General features: G+C 34.4%; 2 protein-coding genes across 3 annotated transcripts; both read left to right on the top strand.

The window, feature by feature from the left end:
• The first annotated feature begins 229 nt into the window (after positions 1 to 229).
• Positions 230 to 2,918, top strand: LOC125202384 (protein DETOXIFICATION 12-like). The gene is made up of 7 exons (XM_048100772.1): positions 230 to 471; positions 895 to 1,439; positions 1,529 to 1,615; positions 1,692 to 1,748; positions 1,841 to 2,079; positions 2,169 to 2,374; positions 2,495 to 2,918. The coding sequence occupies exons 1-7, from the start codon at positions 238 to 240 to the stop codon at positions 2,591 to 2,593; spliced, it is 1,467 nt and encodes a 488-aa protein (XP_047956729.1). The 5' UTR covers positions 230 to 237; the 3' UTR covers positions 2,594 to 2,918.
• Positions 2,919 to 10,747: 7,829 nt separating this feature from the next.
• On the top strand, positions 10,748 to 13,264 carry LOC125203925 (protein DETOXIFICATION 14-like). Of its 2 annotated transcripts, none has more exons than XM_048102445.1 (7): positions 10,748 to 11,074; positions 11,350 to 11,894; positions 11,974 to 12,060; positions 12,151 to 12,207; positions 12,297 to 12,610; positions 12,695 to 12,900; positions 12,991 to 13,264. In XM_048102445.1, exons 1-7 carry the CDS (start codon positions 10,844 to 10,846, stop codon positions 13,057 to 13,059), a joined length of 1,509 nt encoding a protein of 502 aa, XP_047958402.1. In that variant the 5' UTR covers positions 10,748 to 10,843; the 3' UTR covers positions 13,060 to 13,264. The 2 variants fall into 2 exon arrangements, with proteins under 2 accessions (XP_047958402.1, XP_047958407.1); XM_048102450.1 differs by having other exon boundaries at positions 10,754 to 11,074; positions 12,297 to 12,535.
• Positions 13,265 to 19,947: the final 6,683 nt, after the last annotated feature.

The raw sequence follows: 19,947 nt of genomic DNA, 5'->3' as shown, positions 1-19,947 counted from the left end.
ACCCTATAAAAAATTTCTTTATATGAAATTATTAAAAAATGATCGTAATGAAAAGTGTACATCCTAATCATTTCAACTTTCAAGATATATAAATTATTAATCAGTAAATTAAAATTAAGCAACGCCGAAACACCAATGCAATTTCTCCATTTAATATACTGCTATTTAAAAAAAGGATTAAGTTGAGTTTATGAATATAAATGTGTGGGTTGTTACGTAAGGAGGAGTCGCCAGAAAATGGAGGTGGAGACACTAGTGGCGAAGCGATACGCCGCGTCGGCGAGGAAAATTGCATTCACGGCGGAGGTGAACCGTGTCAATTGGATCGCGCTGCCGATGATCGTCGTCACGGTATCGCAGTTTCTGCTTCGGGTTTCGCCTATGTTCATGCTCGGCCACGTCGACCAACTCTCCCTATCCAGCGCCTCCATCGCCACCTCTCTCTGCAACGTCACCGGATTCAGTGTCGTTGTAAGTTGTCATTTTCAATTTTATTTCTGATTGCGTCCACGTTTTTGCTCAATTGCCGAATGTGATTAGGAAATTTGTGCGAAATTGACCTCGCTCTTATCAATCGTGTCGACGACCATTCAACCTAATTTGATACTTATTAATAACTTTCTTCTGCCTAAAGATGTTGACAGTTAGCTCAATCAATACTAAATAATTCTCCATTCAAAACCATTGCACCAAAGCATTATATATTAGGCATTTACTATGTGTGGTAGCAAAGATGTAAAATATTACTCCAGTATGATCACATCATCATCTAATCCTACTCAATCATGTGGTCAATTCAATCTATCAATCGTATATTCGTACTTGCTAAATCTATATGCATAACATAGCTCCATGTGTAGAATGTATTGCCTGATTTATACCGTTGATATGCAGTTTGGGATGGCTAGTGCTCTGGAAACTCTATGCGGACAGGCATATGGTGCTAAGCAATATAAAAGAGTGGGAACGCTAACTTATGGTGCAATGTTATGGCTGTTTATGGTGTGCATAGTTCTCTCTCTCGGGTTCATCTTGACCGAGAAGCTGCTTCTTGTGATGGGCCAAGATCCTTCAATATCAGCTGCAGCAGGCAAGTTCGCCATCCAGCTCATCCCAACGCTCTTCCCCTATGCGTTTCTCCAGTGCATTGTTCGTTACCTGCAGATCCAGAGCTTGATTTTCCCCATGGTTTGGAGCTCATTAGCATCTCTCTGCTTCCAGCTGCCACTCTGTTGGGCTTTCATATTCAGATTCCATCTCGGAAACTCTGGAGCAGCTATCTCCATAGCCATATCCTCTTGGTTCAACGTTCTTCTCCTCGTGCTTTATGTCATGTATTCCCCTGCTTGCCAAGAAACACGAGCTCCGTTGTCATGGGATGTGCTTGTCACCATGAGGGACTTCTTTCACCTTGCTATACCATCTGCTGCCATGGTATGGTGAGTTTGAGTTCACATACTATTTTATTTTTACTGAATTTGGATTTGTCTTAAATTTCGTAGCTGTGAACGATATGGTGTTTTTACAGTTTGGAATGGTGGTCTTTTGAGCTAATACTGTTGCTGTCAGGAGTGTTGCCAAATCCACAGTTGGAGACATCAGTTCTTTCCATATGGTATTCTTTGATTGAATAACTCTAACTGTTATATATGTACATACATTTCTAAGTGTTTACTTTCCTTTGCTTGCAGCTTCACGATTTCGTATTTGCACTATCACGTCCCATATTCTTTCGGCTCTGCTGCAAGGTCTACCCTCGATTTTGCATCACTATTAACTGCACAATGTCTTACATTACATGTTTTTGTGAATATTTAACTGTTTTCCTTGTTGAGTTCAGCACGCTGATCTCGAACGAGATGGGGGCAGGAAAGCCGGAAGCAGCCAGAACCACTCTGCACGCAGTGTTGGCTCTGTCGATCACAGAGTTCCTAGCAGCTGGCTTCGCCATTGGGTCCTCAGGCCGCGTCTTAGGATACGCATTTAGTGCAGATAAACAAGTAATCTCTTATGTCAAGAAAATGGCCCCTTTCCTTGGCATGTCAATTGTCATGGATGGCATACAGGCTGTTCTTTCAGGTACACTTTTTATGTCGACTCAATTGAAATTTTCGCCAATAAAACAAATTAGTCGTTGAATCCCAACACGACACTTAATATTTGTGCAGGGGTAGTGAGAGGCATCGGGTTGCAGCATATAGGGGCGTATGTGAATGCAGGGGCATATTATCTGGTGTGTATCCCAGTGGCTCTGTTGTTTGGCTTTTTAGTACACCTGAAAGGAGTTGGCCTTTGGAGCGGACTCGTGGCAGGAGCAACGGTTCAATCTATCGCGCTTTCTCTTCTAACGGCCTCTACCAATTGGGAAAAGAAGGTACGCTGCTGTATCTATCAATCGACATGAAACTCTGTGTGTCCATTTTGTGTTTTGATCAATGTGGAGTAGAATGATTTCTTCATGCATAGTTAATGCTTTGATTTCTTCATTTTACAGGCAATTGAAGCACGGCAGAGGATCTTCTCGGAGGAATTTCCAGTTGAAAATGATGGCATATTGAAGCATGAAAAAGAAAAATTGGTGGAGATATTGTGACATTAAGCATTGTTTTTGGAAGCAAATTAAATGTTTGCATATGTATAGTAGTCCCTCCACTTCGTAGAGAAATTAGTGAAGGAAAAATTTGGATGATACTGAATCGTCATGGAGCACAACATGAAGCCGTGACGTGGACGTGGGGCAATTACTTCTTTTATTCTTTATTACTTTTATTTTTATTATTGATTATTGATTTCAACTCAGCATAGCCCAGGTGGAATAATTATTTTTAGTCCTCAACTTGAATTGGAAACATTATAATTAGACTTGTCAAGTGTGCCGGGCCGAGCCGGGCTCGGCCTTTACTAATTTTGCTTAGTATAGCCCGGTCTAGGCCCAGGCCCACTTGCCATGTGGGCCTGGGCGGGCTGGGTGGCCTGGGCTGAGCTTTGTTTAATTTTTTAATTTATATATTTTAAAGTTATGCTAACTAAATTTAGATTTAAATAATGTGTTTAAGTTAATTTATTGTCTTTGTAAGTTTGTATTAACAATATTTTTGATGTTCTTTATTCTATTTAAAAGTAAGTGTATAACTAAAAGAATAATGAATATCGATAATTTTGTTAGTAGATGATGATATATGAGTCGATGTTATATTTTTAAAATAAATAAATGAACTAACTAACAAATTTATAGAATTCTATAGTCATTCATCAAATACTAAGGTTTGAATAATTAATATTCTTAAAGTTAAACTTTAGAATCATCTTTTTTATATTTTGAATAAAAAATATAAGAAAAAAATTAGATATAGTCAAGATTGAATGTTGCATTCAAGATTTGGCTGAAAACATATGTTGACATCCAAAACATTGATAATATAGACAAAATTAACATGTCTCGTGCACAAGATTACATGCATAAATAGAGATATATACTATTAGGATAGTGATAAAATGCAAACTTATATATTGTACAAACTCAAAATTCTTCAACACAGCTTCAACACAGTTTCAATACAATATCAACACAGTGTAAAATTTCATGATTTTAATGTCAACACAGTATCAACACTGTATCAATCATTGACTACCGTTGAAATTTGTTGACATTTTCTTGTTGATGTTTTTTTGTGATCTGTTGACATTTTTCAATGGTCCAAATCATAGTTTTGAGTTTGTAATATTTAGAGTTTTCATTTGATCACATCCCTATACTATTATTAGTAATTAATTATCTAATTATATTAAAAAAGTTAATTATAGAAGGTGGGCCTCTGATGGACCTGAGCTTGGGCTGGGCTTCAAATGATCCTGGGCCTGGGTTTACAAACTGACCCAATTAGAGCCCATCTCAACTAATGAGCCTAAACCAGGCCCGCTTCATTTCACTAGTGGCCGGGCTTGGGCCCGGATATAACGGGCCTGTGCCGAGTTGGGACGGGCCAGCCCGGCCCAGTTGACAACTAATTATAATGCATCTTTCCTAGTCCAAAATGCTTATGTGTAACAATCCAATTACAAATATACATGTCAAATTATTTTCTGAAATAATCTTTACTGTAACTCGCATAATGCTTATCTGCAGCTACAACAAATTGGTGCGTAAAGCATCATTAATTTGATCTGAATAATTGCTTAATACGGTATGTGTAATGTATCTGAACAAGTATATAATCGCATTAAAAACTACTCGGTTCCACAAATTAAGTACTATGAGTCTAAATGGGTTTTATTCTGATTTCTAAGTTTTTCGAGTATTATTCCTTTTGTGTGCGTCAATAGCACTCCCATATTTTTGGCATGTGTTTTAAGAATTATTTTAAAGTGAACTATAAAGTGTACTATAAAGTGAACAATTAATGGAGATGGATAAAAATGACAAAAGTGGACAATTAATGTTAAATGGAGAGAGTATTAGATTTACATTAAATGCGAGTAGAATGAGCAGTGGAATGTGTGGTCCTAATAAAAATGAACCGAAACTCCTATTCACGGTGGACTAAAATGAAAAAACGAAACTCCTAATTATCAAATGAGTACATATTTAGTTATTTACATTGAGTCCGAGTCCGAGTCCCTAACCATAGGCCTTTTAGTATCTATATATATCTACAAGGAAATATGCTTTTATATGTTTAAAATTAATGCCTGTCCTGATTCTCGTCTTCTTTCTGGAGTACAAAACTATACTCAAGTCAGCAATTATTTCAATCAACTGTAGAAATATGGAAAATGGGATGCTTGTTTGTAACGTTCTGAATGTGACGTTGAAAAATATGTCAAATTCATGATAAACATGATAATCATCTCCAACTTTATTAATGTTGACTCTGCGTGATGCACAAATTTAACTTATACTAGTAAATTCTAATATCAACCTTAAAAAATAAGGAATGCAAGTGGAGTTCCACTAATCAATGTTATTATACATAAGTATTTTACTTTCCACGAATCGAGATCGATTATTTTAAATACCTTTAAAAAAGCCCAAGATTTAGTTGTTAAGTAAGATTTGGGATTGGAATTATGGATGTTCTCAAATCAAACTTTAGTAGTATGTCTGTTCAATCATATATACTAAACTTGCTTTTCATTTTGAAAACATCCGAAGCACGTGCTCATATTCTGCAATTCAACAGAATGTAGAATATTACACGAGCTATATCATGTATATTCCTTTTGCATCATAGAGGAAGTACATATAGAGGTATTGTCTATACAAAAGAAATATTGACAGATCCAGGAAACTGAATTCGTGGAATTAAAACTTGTCGACTGCATTCGTTTGATGCTGCGGGACAAGAACCATTTTTTCCTTTTCGTACTTAATCTGAATCATGAAAGTACAGTTTCTGTGAAATATGTTTGAGGTTTTGCAAATCCTACAATAGAATAAGAAGAGCAAGGATGCAGGCGGAGCTGCCATAGGATCAGATATTTTCTGGCAGTACTCATGGATCGACGGTAGAATCGGTCGGCACCCTACGTCCCTACCTAGATATGTCCCTCTTTCTAAATGTACAATCTAAGTACATTTATCTTTTCTCATCTAACATATGATATCATGATTGTAACTCCATTAGCATTTTCCTTCATAAAACCACATACAATGGCACGTGTGGTCACTTTCTTATGGACATTTTTTACTAAAGTATGGCGATATATATGTATCATAATATTCATAATATCTATAGTGGGGAGTGCGATGCATGTGACTATACGAAAGGAAGTCTCGTTGTGGCCACTCATATATTCTGATGGCTTAGTCCTCAAATTGACAATCAGATTATTAGTATTATATTTGAACATACATAGATAAATCTTGACCTTTCACGGTAATTTTTGTGATTTAAAAAGAGAGATGTAATATAATTGAGCAACACATTTTTATAATAAGCTAGTTTAAAACTATGTACTACTAGTGTATTATATGGTGTTGATAAACTCGTAAGGTTTTCACCTAATGAATGAATAAAATTTGAAGAATTATAAAATGGACATTTGAACCCTGTAAGTCAGATAATTGTTCTTTTAATCTCTAAAAAAACAATAAAATTTGGTAAAGTTAATCGAGGGGTTAAATGCTAAATATGTACGGATTTCATGAAAAAACACAATGGACAAGGTGGTTTGAATTTATTGATTTTCCTCTGGATTCTTCTTTTTTTTCAATACATATGATAATATCTTTATCAAAATCAATTATATATAGATTTAATCTAATATGGCCCCTAACGAAATTATAAAATAATATAATAAAATTATTTTACAAAAACACATTTCAAAAAAAAGGAAACTGATAAAAAAATCATAAATTTTCACAAAAATTTGATATTTTCCAAAATCTTTAAAAATGGGTTTTAATATCACCACAATTTTGATTGTGCGAATTTCCCGCACTATAGTTTACAGCATAAATTTTACCTATGTGGAATGTCAAAAAAACCTATATATAATAATTAGAGCTACATTCCATCTTATGAGAAAAATATTAAGTTTTTGCAAAACTTCATGATTTTTCTAACCAATTTTCCTTAAAAAATTGTTTTGAGAAATTATAAGCCGTGCAAATATAATTTATTTTCAGTACACTATTATGTTAAATACATTCTTTATTAGCAAGGGAGTTTGGCACATAAAAAGGTGACATTTGACACAAAATTGTAGAATTAAATGTAAGTCGTACATTATAGTACAAAAATAGGTAGAATAGATGCTATTGTAGGATCGAATTTAGAAAGGGTAGTAGGTGGATTAATTGTTTTAGGTTGAAGACAATGAATGGGCATGCATGTCGGTGCAATAAACAGCATAGCAAACTAATCAACTCATGAAAAATCTATTCTGCCACGTTATGATTAGTCATAATATGACATTTTAGTAAATTTAGATGTTACGTATTAGTCATTCAGATATTTTATTTAATGCACCAATAACATTACACTTTCATTTTAAAATTGGTTAGAGAAGAATGGAGAAACTTAGAAATGTTACATGTGATCAAGAAATTTCGGGCACTACATATATCACTCTATCAGAAGTTGGAACAAGAAGTGTTTCGAAAATATAGACAACAATATCAAAAAGTTGGAAGAAGAATAACTCCAAACACAGATTAAGATCGATGATGGAAGTGGAGATGCGTGTGATATCGCCAGATTAGCTGTATTGGAGGTACAACTTAACAAATGGCTAGACAAAAAGGATTATACTGGAGGCAATTGACACGACAAGAAGGTGGATCAAAGGAGGAGATATGAACTGATAAACACGGGTTTACATGTTTTTAAGGCCTAGATTTGGCTCGTTTTAAATGTCATTCATGCAAATTATGTTCTAAAATTGCATATGTCGTACATTTTGATTTTTTGACGCGTTTGTTGATAAATGATAGAAAAAGACAAAAAAAAAAAAAATGCAAAAAGGCCAAGGTGCAGTAGCCTTTGTTCGAGCCCATTCTGCCAGCAAGTTTGAAGTCCAATCAGTGCCTACTTCGTCTTAGAAAGAGCTTTGAGTGGGTACCTTGAACATCTAATTCGGAGTTCCGTGGAGAAAGTTATGACCATTTTACAAACGTTGCGCAGTGCAATCAAAAGCTGGCGGAAATTAGACGAAAATTAAAGAAATGAAAGAAATTGTTGCCTTGTGATACCAAATCTCTCCTATTAATTGAAGGACTCAAAATTACCATCCTTTCCATTACTTGGAGGATACTTTTTACAATTCTAAATCTTTTGCAAGCCTATATATACCTCACAACCTAATTCATAACATTCATCTCAGAGCCTTCATTCTTCTCCCTCTCTATACTTCTGCCATCCCATATTCACATATTATTATTCAATCTTCCATTGGAGCGGAGCTCTGCAGATCTAAACTAGAGAAGACTGAAGACTGCATAATCCATGAGAAGATTGAAGACTGTATATTTCAACCTTGTGTTTTGTTTTGTTTTAGTTCATGTCTAATACTTTAATTGATGTTTTTACTTGTCTATGAGTAGTAAACATCTTTTGTGGAATTTTTGATAAACATGCTATGATTTTGAGTTATTTATTCAATTGTGCCCTGCAAGATTGACTCATTACTAAAAATGTACACTCTTTTAATTTATCACTACTTTATTCTCTTCACCCAACAAAAAAAATAAAATATCATAAAAACCTCGTGCTGATCAATAAAATTGCATAAAATCTCGTGCCATCCAACATCTTCCTTGGGACGGAGGGAATACTATATCGTAGTAATATGCTAAAAAAATTTAAATAAATCTAAGATCAATTAAAATTCTTCGTTAGATATACTGTGCTCTTAGCTAAGAGCACGGTTGTGGGCCTGGTCTCACTTTTTCTTCATTTTTTATTTCGTGCTTTTAGCTATGGCACAACACCCCCAATCGTGCTCTTAGCTAAAACATCTTTATTCTTTATTCACGGGTCCCACTATTCTATTATTCAATTTAAATACTTCAGTTACTAAAAATATTTTATGATATTAAAAAGCATTAAAAAAACCTGAACTACTATTGCAAATTCCTAAAAAATGAAAAAGTAAATAATTAAAATCCTAAAAGTTTTAAATTGCATAACTAAAATCCTAAAATTAAAAAAACCTACTACTCGTGACCGAAATTTTTTCCAAAGGTGTTCGACTAGATCTTGTTGTAGTTGGACGTGGGTTTTGGTGTCACGCATTATTATTGAGTATTTATATGTGGGCGTTTTTAAATTGTATGAAGAAAAATGAGTGAAGTATGAGTGAGATATAGTTTGATGTAAAAAATGGGTGATGAATGAGGATATTTATAGATGATTTGAATGAATTGGGGACAGAAAAATTCAATTTTTTTTGATAAAACAGTCATAAAACAGCTCTATTTTTAGGAAGTGAGAAAATATATACTCCATCCGTCCCATAGAAGTAGCTCATATTTTCTTTTTCGTCCGTCCTATACAAATAGTCCATATCCATTTATGGTAATATTTTTCTCCTTACTTTGTACTTTTTTTAATTATGGACCCCACTATCCACTACACATTTTCAACTACTTTTTCTCTTTCTCTCTTACTTTACCAATTATGCATTAAAACTCGTGCCGAAACCAAATGACATATTTCTATGGGACGGAGGGAGTATATTTTTTAATTTTTTTTCTGATTTTTTACGAATTAAAAAAACATTTTAACTAATTAAAACATGTTCAATCGCCATAGGGGGCGATAGGGTGTCACCGCCCACACATCGCGTGCCACATGTCCTGCCCACACAGCGCGTGCCATGTGTCCCGGCCACCCGAAGAGCATAGCTCTTAGCTAAGAACACGTCTGTGCCGACAGCACGAGTGCAACCCTGAACATGCATGTTTTCGTGCCGATGGCATGAGCTCGCTCTTCCGCAAGGCAACAGTCGGGAATGCTCTTACGATCATATCAAAATTTATTATGTTACATAATAGTACAATATAGTACTCCTAATTAGTACATATGCACCACTATATCTTACTAGTATCTACACTACTACTACTACTACTATTATTATTTTATTAACTATTATTATTAATATTGACTTTATTGCTATTATCATGTGGTACATGACGATTTGTGTACTAAATTTTAAACTGTACAGTATTATCACCATAATTAACGTGTGAGGTGAGGTGGGTGTGAAACTGATTTAGTAATGAAGTGTTTTATTTAAAATTTATTTTATAGCGTAATATTATCATATATTATTGCATTTTCCATATTTGTTAATGGCTAGTGCTCAGTTTTAACTTTTTCCGAACATGCATGCGTGGAGTAGTGAGGACACGTGTATTCCACATTCGTTAATTTCAAGGTGTTTAATTTAATTAGAGTTAGTCACTTCAGATATAAATGCCATTAGTTATTAGTTAAACATTCCAGGCATATAAAATACAGTTGGTTGTAATATAAATACCTCCTCCATCCAAATAATACGAAAAATCAGTAGGTGGTAATATAAGCACTTCTCCATCCCAAATAATACGAAAAGTTTATTTTCCGGTACGTAAAATTAAATATTATTACTATTATTTTATATGTTAAATTGAAAATAATAAAACAATATAAAAGGAAATAAAATAAGGATAGTAGTAATATTTTACTTAAAAAAATATATATATCACTTTGAATGGAATAACTTATAAATAAAAGGATAATATTCATTTGTATCATTTAAATGAAATATCACATGATTTTCGAAATTAAAATATTAAATTACAAAATTTTATTTTTTTTCTAAACAGTCTCATCCATATATAAAATATTGTCCATTAATAATGTTGTCCAAAACAACATATTTCATTAAAACATGCTCCTTTATTTCCTTAGTTTATTAAATATTGTTATTTATAACGTCATTGAGTAATATTGATTTATGCAGGAATGAAATAATAGTAAAAAGTTAAAATTTTATGATTTAAATTCCAATTTAAAAGATTATCAGAATGATCAAATTTAATGAATAATATCCCTAAAAAAATATGCTACTTTGAATAGACTGGAGAGAATAGTATTATCTGTATTTAATTTTATTTATTAAACTCGCAAAATAATACTAGTAATATTACATAAACATGCTTAGCTTTATGCAGAAGATAGAGGGAGTATCTACTCCATTTAAACTGGACATACTGTAAAGTAGAATTGGCATTTAAAATATATAAATAGTATGTTAGATGATTTTGGATGGCTGTAGATTTGTCCATATTGAATATTGATAGACCAACGCCGCATTCACGACTAATCCAACTTATCATCACACTCGAATTCGATCATCCATGGAAGAGGAGGCGGCGCCGCTGCTGCTGCTACCCGGCGGCGAAGGGGAGGTTTTCGTGGACGAGCTGAAGAAGGTGAGCTACATAGCGCTGCCAATGGTGGCCGTCACCATCTCTCAGATTCTGCCACGCGTCGTCTCCATGATGATGGTCGGCCACCTCGGCGAGCTCGCCCTCTCCGGCGTCGCCGTCGCCACCTCCCTCGCCAACGTCACCGGCCTCAGCCCCCTGGTCTCTTTAATTCTCCATTTAATTTTTACTCCACTTATGATTGGATTTAGTATCTTCAATTTGGGAATGTTTGATGTTGACCTCATTTTTTTTGCATTAATTGTTTATCTGCCTCCAATTGAAAATCATCAAACAAAGCTCTTCTTCCTTTTTCTACTTGCTCATCTCAAATAGATTGATCTCTTGAATAAGAAGAGATATAGATTGTTAAGCAGCATAGTAGTTGTAGATACCAGAGCTATTTCGCAGCGAATTGATTTCGTGTTTGTAAACAGTTTGGGATGGCTAGTGCCCTCGAAACCTTATGCGGGCAGGCCTTTGGAGCAGAGCAGTATGAGAAGCTAGGACTTTACACCAATGCTTCAATTCTATGTCTTCTTCTACTCTGTTTACCGCTCTCTCTTTTGTGGATCTTTTTGGAAAGATTGCTCATATTTATCGGTCAAGATCCTTCGATTTCTCATGAAGCCGGCCATTACGCTATATGGCTTATCCCCGGGTTATTTGGTTATGCTATTCTCCAAGCACTGATTCGATACCTGCAAACGCAAAGTTTGATCGTTCCCATGGTTTGGAGCTCCATCGCAGCGCTTTTTGTCCATGTACCTGTTTGCTGGGTTTTAGTGTTCAAGGCGAACCTAGGCACTGCAGGGGCAGCGTTGGCGATCGGATTATGTTATTGGTTCAATGTGATTTTACTTCTTTTGTATGTTAACTACTCTTCGACTTGCAAGAGAACCCGTGCACCATTTGATAAAAGCGTCTTATCGGGTATGAGGGAGTTTTTGCGCTTTGCTGTCCCTTCCGCTGTCATGGTCTGGTAATAAAAACATTGGTTTTTCGTCAAGAATATCTTTATCTGATAGCATCTAACATGTTGAAAATGGTAATCAATGCAGCCTTGAATGGTGGTCTTGTGAAATATTGGTATTGCTCTCTGGTCTTTTGCCTAATCCGCAACTTGAGACTTCGGTCCTTTCGTTATGGTAATGTTATCCATTGAATGTTCTAAAATAAATGAGTGACACTTGATTCGTCTAAAGATCTGATATATCTCTCCTTTGATCTTTGCACAGCCTCATGATTGCTTCGTTGCACTACTTCATCCCGTATTCTGTTGGTGCTGCTGCAAGGTTAGCGCTTCGAATCTAATTGTGTGCATTAATTTTTCTCTGGTTTGCTGCACTATTTGACTGTACATACATGCCTGACATTTCTATAGCACGAGAGTTTCGAACGAACTTGGGGCAGGGCACCCAGAGAGGGCTCGAGCTTCAGTTTATGCTGCAGGCTTTCTTTCGATAGCTGAGGCGATAGTCGCTTGCACATTTCTCCTCAGCCTGAGTAATATTGTGGGATACGCATTCAGTAACGAGAAAGAAGTTGTCGATTATCTCAGAGAGCTCGTTCCATTCATTTGCCTCTTGATTGCAATGGACTGTATCCAAGCAGTGCTTTCAGGTTTGGCCTCAACTCCTCTGTTCGTGCCATTTTCTTCTCTTTCGGGTAGATGCAACATATGGCGAAACTCAACAAGTACGATAAACATAGCCAAAATGACACACACACACACACACTTGAGATGAACAATAATACTAGATTATGTGTTGTATTTCCTAGGAGTGGCAAGAGGTTGTGGATGGCAGCATCTAGGCGCTTACGTGAATCTTGGAGCGTATTATCTAGTCGGACTACCAGCAGCGGTTACTCTAGGTTTCGTGTTTCATTGGCGGGGAAAGGGTCTATGGCTCGGGCTGAACATGGGATCGATAGTGCAATCAACGTTGTTATGCTTGGTGACATGTTCAACCAACTGGAGGAAACAGGTTTTGTACATTATATTTTCTCCCTTTACACAATCTGTTTTTTTGGTGCTCCAGTATCTCCGCAATTGATATTGATCAACAACATTGCAGGCATCAATGGCTCGACAACGAATTTTCGAGGGCACAATGGCTCCGGAACATGAAAAGGTTTTAGCATGAAAGTGTTCTTTACTATTCGCTATGTCCACCAAACTTGGACATTGTTACACCTCCAAACTAAATGGAGTAAGAATATATATGGAAGTAAATTTTTAGGCATTGGGGTTCAGGTTTCTATCAGTTTCCATTAGTTTTTACTAAAAGATCGATTATAATTTCTGTACTTAATATTCAATTTTTAAAATATTTTTATGTTATTCTTCAATTGTGCATGTGTTGTTGATTAAAATCGACATTGATGTAAGAGATAAAAGTCCATTTACCGACTTGCATTAGCCGCAACCGGTAAATGATGGGATCATAAATAAATGCTTATAGGCAATGACGGATCCAGAAAATATAACTCGTGGGGTCGGACCGAAAATTTAATACTAAAACAATATTTAAATAATAATTATATAATATGTAGTATAAAATAATTATTTTTGTCATTTTTGCTGCCTTAATATGTTTTTGTTACAATCGAAAACAAAATTTATAAAACTTGAACTAAATCAATTAACTATGCTAATTAACATTTTTTAAATATTTAACATATTTATAGGATCTACTAAAGCTAAATTAGTTACACAAAATAAACAACCACATGGTATTAAATATATTAATTAGTAGTTTAAGCTAAATTAGTTACACAAAATAAACAACCACATGGTATTAAATATATTAATTAGTAGTTTACAGCATAAAACAAAAATATAATGAAATATAAATCATAAATAAAAAAAAATTCCTAGATTTACTAAATCGCCGCCCCTCTCTTCTTCCAATTATTATGCAACTTAGTAGTTCACATTTTCTTCAAATTCAAAATTCATCAACAGAGCTTGGCTAAATTTTTATAGCATCTTTAAATTTGTTATTCTTCTGTAAATTTCCTTCCTATAATAATCCACAACAATGGTTTTTGATATTTATCTACTTTCTTCTCATTTATTCTCTAGTTTTCCGTAGAGGTGGAATTGTCGTACGTGGGGTCAGGAGGTGGAGCTGCCGTGGGTCGGAGGGCAGATTATAGAGCTTCCCAAGCATTACTCACAGACCGCCGGTGGGGTCGGCCGACCCTGCCCGACCCCACCTGGGTTCGTCCGACCCTGCCCGACCCCACCTGGGTTCGTCGTTGGTTATAGGTCCACATTCCACTATATTTTTTCACCAACTTCCCTTTGCATCTCTTAGAATCTGTGCCGAACTCTAATGGGCTCCTAAAGTGGGACGGAGGGAGTAGTACCAAGTTTTTGAATAGTGAGAATTTCCCACACTAAAATCTACGGCATAAATTTTTTGACCTACGTGGAATGCCAAAAATCTACGTGTATTAGTTGGAGCTACATTCCATCTTGTGGGGAAGATGAAACTGATGGTGATATATATGCTCTAGAATTAGTGTCGACATTCGAGGTAGGCTAAATTTATGTTAAAAACTTTATTGTGAGAAATACGCATGATTCGAAAAGTTATTGATTTTTAAAACCACTTCTAAAGGTTATAGGAAATACTCCCTCCGTCTCACTTTAGGAGTCCCGGTCACTTTTCTACATCCGTTTTTAATATCACAAAGTTTTCTAATCGTGCGAATTTCTCATACTAAAATTTACAGTATAAATTTTGCCTACGTGGAATATAAAAATCCTACGTGTAATAATTGGAGTTACATTTCATCTTGTAGAGAAGATGAAACTGATGATGATATATGTGTGTTCGAAAATTAGTATCGACAATCCAGGTAGACAAAATTTATGTCGGAAACTTTAGTAGTCGGCGTCAATGGCTCGACAATGAATTTTCGAGGGCACAATGGCTCCGGAACATGAAAAGGTTTTAGCATCATGAAAGTCTTCATTACTATTTGCTATGTCCACCAAACTTGGACATTGTTCCACCTCCAAACTAAATAAGATATATATGGAAGGGAATTTGGGGTTCAGGTTTCTATAAAAAGGGTGTCTAGATTGGTTATCAGTTTTCATTAGTTTACTGAAAGATCGATTTTAATTTCTGTATTTATATTCAATTTTAATTTTATTTTTATTTTTTATGATATTCTTCAGTTGTGCATGTATTGTTGATGAAAATCGACATTGATATATAAGAAATAAAAGTCCAATTACCAACTTGCATCATCATCAGCAACAATAGTAGCTGGGCACAAATCGAAACTTTTATAATATATCTCTTTATTACTCCATCCGTCCACATTTGTAGTAACATTTAGTTATGGCACGGGTTTTAAGGAATTGGTGGAGTGTGTAATTAATGAAGTGAGAGGTGGAATGTGTAATAAATGAAATGAAATGGTGGAGTGAGATGATGAAGTGTGTAATAAATGAAGTGAGATGATGGAGTGTGTAGTAAATGAAGTGAGTTGGTTGAAGATGGGTCCCTCTTTGACTTTTTGGTTTTTTATTTTTGTTTTGATTTATTTTAATATAGATTATGGCATTTTGGTGTAATTTTAGTGAATAATGGGGTAAAATTTTATGTGCAAATATGGTAAATTCTACTACCTCCGTCCCTCAAAATTTGCTTCACTTTGACCCGACACGGATTTTAAGAAATGTAATGGAAAGTGAGTTGAAAAAGTTGGTGGGATGTGAGTCCTACTTTTAAAGTATTAATTTTATAATAAAATGTGAGTAGGAATGAGTTAGTGGAATATGGGGTCCACTACCAAAAATGGTAAAAGTGAAGTGTATCAAATTTTCAGGGACGGACCGAAATGGTAATATGTATCAAATTTTCAGGGACAGAGGTAGTAAATGTTATTTCAAATGTGAGACGGACTTTTATGGCAAAATGTTACTACAAATCTGGGACAGAGGGAGTATTTATAAGATGGAATTTCATGTTACATTACTAAAAGTGAATAAACATGAAATAATCTATAGATTTAAGATGATACAGTAAATCTTAAAATTGGTTGAGTGAATAAACATGAAATAATCTATATGTCATAAATTAGAAAAGGCAAATTTGGCCCAGTAAATCTTTAATTACATACTTTAAAATTGTATTCTAAATATTTTCAGCTATATATTAATTACAGTAAATCTTAAAATTGGTTGAGCGAAGACATAAAATGGTTCATACTTACTTCATAGTGCGTTTTAAGTTTTTTTTTTGGCTTACAAAATTATAGTAGTACTAATCATCTTTAATTATTTTGAAAGATCGTACTGCAAAAGTAAGAATAATATAGCTGCCTGCAAGTAATACATTAAAAGCAAAGTGTATACATACAACTGGAAATGAAGATGAAAACACTAGTATACTCATAATAAATTCAAGAGGTGAAAGACACAGAGAAAATCGAGTTGCTACGTTAATACGGACCAAACACGAGAACTCAGCCCAAAAGACTAACCTACTCTATTAGGAGAAAAAGCCTATTTACTCTATATAAACCATATCAGTTATTCTCACAGCTGATGTGGGAATTGATTCTGTAACATACATCATCAATAGTAGTAAGGCGGTGGCCGTGGCGGAGGTGGTTGTGAAGGATCACAATAAACTGGTGGCGCTCCGGGACGATTCATTTGATGCTGCGGAGGAGTAGGAAGGATGTTGTACGGCGGCGGCTCACCCCATAGACTGATTACTGGAGTTGGCGGTGGCGGTGGCGGTGGCGGTGGCGGTGAAGCGTGATAAACCGGTGCAGGAGGTGGCGGCCCAGGCCATAAAGGGAGGGGAGTAGGCGGCACAAAGTGATTGTGGGGTGGGATTAATGGTGGTGGAGGTGGTGGTGAGTCTCTCCTATAGGCCATTGGTGTGATGAAACGATCAACTATATTTAATTATGCCAACAAATCAAATAAAATGAAGTTTATTAAATGAACGGTGTAGTGTAGGATTGAGATGGAAAAATAATACAATTGGATTTTTTTTTGCCGATGAATTATAAATTTCAGATATACTATTTTCTTTTGATACGTGTTCATCATCTTTACAGCTTGCATGATGAAGTTCCACGTTGATGTAATTTAGTAAAATAAAGTTTATACTATTTGTTAGTCTATGGAGTATATAATTAATGATACTTCATCCTGTCTCTAATAATTAATTGTTCAGTTTTACATTCATATTAGTTACCTCATTTCATTTTTATTATTTTTAATAAATAAATCTGATATGCTATTAACCTATTCCATTTACAATTGTTATAATATAATTTATATAACATATCCTTTCACTTTTTCATATTGACAAATTAAATAATTTCTTAAAACCTCTATATATTTAAGGAACTATAGAACAAGTAAAGAAGATTGGAGGGAGTATTACTTTGTGGGAGAACTCCAGTTTTATTGATAGAATCAATTTCGTTTCTTATCTAATGATTATCCTTAGTTTAGATCAATGTTTTAAAAATCGGACCGGCCGGTGAACCGGCGTCGTTACTGGTTCACTGGTTCAACCGGTTCACTGGTCGAACCATTGGTTGAACCGGAATATATAATAAACACATATATTAAATATTATTAACAAATTTAATATTTTTATGTATTAAAATAGATGATGTTTATTAATTTAAGAAAATTTATTTCGTAAAATAATATTATAATTAAATACGAATTAGGTATTAAGTTTAGATAAAAATATTCATTGATGTCAATAGCTAGGGTATATAAATTAAGTATGTAATATAAAAAATTTATTTATAGTAAATAATGAATCTTATATGGTACTAATAATAATATAGATGGTAAGTAGAGCATCATTAAAATATAGAGGATGATAATTATTTATATTATAATTAACAATTATATTAAATAATATAAAATTAAAATGAATTATTAGTTTTTGTAGATAAAAATTTAATGGTTAATGTATAAAAATATTTGATGTTCAAATTGTTCAATGAGCTCATGTGGTGGAGTGGTAGAGGTCTTCTTATTTAGAAGAGAGGTCATGAGTTCAACTCCTACCAACAACAAATTTTAAACGTTTTTAAACAAAACAATATTGAACCGGTTTCCGGTTCACGGTCCAACCGGTCCGGCCGGCTGGTTCTACCGGTTCACAACGGTTCAATGCATTGGTGGTTTAAAGGAGTGACCGGACCGGACTACCTACCGGTTCGCGGTCCGATCGGTCGAACCGGCCGGTCCGGTCCGGTTTTTAAAACATTGGTTTAGATACTAATGAGCTAATTGCTAGTTATCATTGATTTTATTGAACTTATTTAAACTTCTTCTTCAAGATTAAGAAAAGTTGAAGCGCACAGCTGCATTATCTGAAAAGTATTGTTTTTTTATGGATAGAAAGAGACCACAATCACACTATATCTTCATGCAGTGAAATTTATGGATAATATTTGAAGTCAAGAAAACGGTGGCAACATTTTTCAAGAATGATGAAGAGAAAGACACGTGGAGGAATTGTGTTCTCTAGCTAGCAATTATGGAACATTTTTCAAATTTTATTTAACTATAAATAGTCTTTGTTGGGGTTCATTTTAGATATATCAAAAACTTAGAATAGAGTCAGAAAAGAGCTGAAGCTTATCAATAATAAGAAGGTAAAAAAGCGGTATAGTACTGCCGATGCACGTTTTGTACTTTCGTAATTTTTTTTTTCAGAAGTTCAACTTCCATTATATTTCTAAACATTAAATAAATCTTTTGTTGATGGATATTATAATTTCTTTATAAATAGAAAAGAGGTTACAGTCACACTACATCCTTAGGTGATAGAATTTGTAGGTCATATTTGATGTCACTATAACTAAGAAAATATTGGCAACATTCTCTAGCTAGGCAATTCTCCATGCCTCTTTCCCTTGATCATTCTTGGAAGATGTTACCACTATTTTCTTAGTTATGAAGACATAATGATACTCACAAATTCCACCGCTTGATGATATAGTGTGTTGCATCTTCTCTTGTATCCATGAAGAAACTGCTACTAATGTTTATACCCAAAATAGCATCAATCTTTAGATGATACAATTGCTTTTATCACTTCCAACAAGACCTTTTCTTAACTTCGGAGTAGTGTAAGGAGTTTTTATAAAATCGACATCCTCTCTTAAATCATTGGACTTTATTTGGACTTTGGAGTATATATAAATTTCAATTTTCTAAAATCGTTGTGCTTCGATGGCTCTGAAAAATATCTGCAACTTGGATCTTGTGACTTCTAGTACACAAACGTCTCTACATCATTTTTGTTCATGTGCTTCTGAATAAAATGATAGCGAGTATCAACATGCGCCTACTTATTTCATGGAAGAGCTCTGGGAAATTAATATCCCAACTTCGTTTTGCACAACCTCAATTCCTTGAAAATGCGCCCTCAAGCCAGTGTAAGTCATTTCGAACTCCTTAATCATACTTTTCTTGAATTTTTCAAATATTACTAAACTATTTCTAGTATTTTGTTAAAAGAATTTTTTCAAGAAGATCAATTTCAATTATCTTCCATATTTCAATATAGAGAGTTTCTATATTTGTATCAATACATTCCGAAAGTTATTACATTAATCTCACATCGCAGAACAAAAGAAGAACAAGCACTAGAACTAAGAACTGATCAGATTATGCGTGCATTTTAACAGATGTAAGAAGCACCACTACATGGATAAGGATAATTATACATAAAACCAACTAATTAGAAAACCCAATTACTACATTTTTAATATAGGATCGGTAGACTACTACATAAAATTGCAGAAAAATAAAAAAAGCAGCAAAAAAGGCATAAACAAATAAATGAAACTACTCGTTTATGAGAATCTCAAAATATACAAATAAAACAAAAACAAAAAGTAATACTACTACCAATGTTCGTTGATTCATTAAGAATTACAAATATACACGACAATTTTTTATAAAATGCTCAATTACCAGATATAAAATGTAAACTATCTTATGAGAACTTTGATATAAC

The sequence above is a fragment of the Salvia hispanica genome, chromosome 1, assembly GCF_023119035.1.
Source record: "Salvia hispanica cultivar TCC Black 2014 chromosome 1, UniMelb_Shisp_WGS_1.0, whole genome shotgun sequence".
Taxonomy (NCBI): domain Eukaryota; kingdom Viridiplantae; phylum Streptophyta; class Magnoliopsida; order Lamiales; family Lamiaceae; genus Salvia; species Salvia hispanica.
The sequence above is the reverse complement of the archived record's forward strand: the minus strand, read 5'-3'. Positions and strand labels throughout refer to the sequence as shown.

Coding starts and splice junctions, on each gene's coding strand:
- LOC125202384 (XM_048100772.1), top strand. CDS start 238: ATGGAGGTGGAGACACTAGTGGCGAAGCGATACGCCGCGTCGGCGAGG. Junction 1,616..1,691: donor ACATCAGTTCTTTCCATATG/GTATTCTTTGAT, acceptor CTTTGCTTGCAG/CTTCACGATTTCGTATTTGC. Junction 2,375..2,494: donor CTACCAATTGGGAAAAGAAG/GTACGCTGCTGT, acceptor TTCATTTTACAG/GCAATTGAAGCACGGCAGAG.
- LOC125203925 (XM_048102445.1), top strand. CDS start 10,844: ATGGAAGAGGAGGCGGCGCCGCTGCTGCTGCTACCCGGCGGCGAAGGG. Junction 11,895..11,973: donor CCTTCCGCTGTCATGGTCTG/GTAATAAAAACA, acceptor TAATCAATGCAG/CCTTGAATGGTGGTCTTGTG. Junction 12,208..12,296: donor TCTGTTGGTGCTGCTGCAAG/GTTAGCGCTTCG, acceptor ACATTTCTATAG/CACGAGAGTTTCGAACGAAC.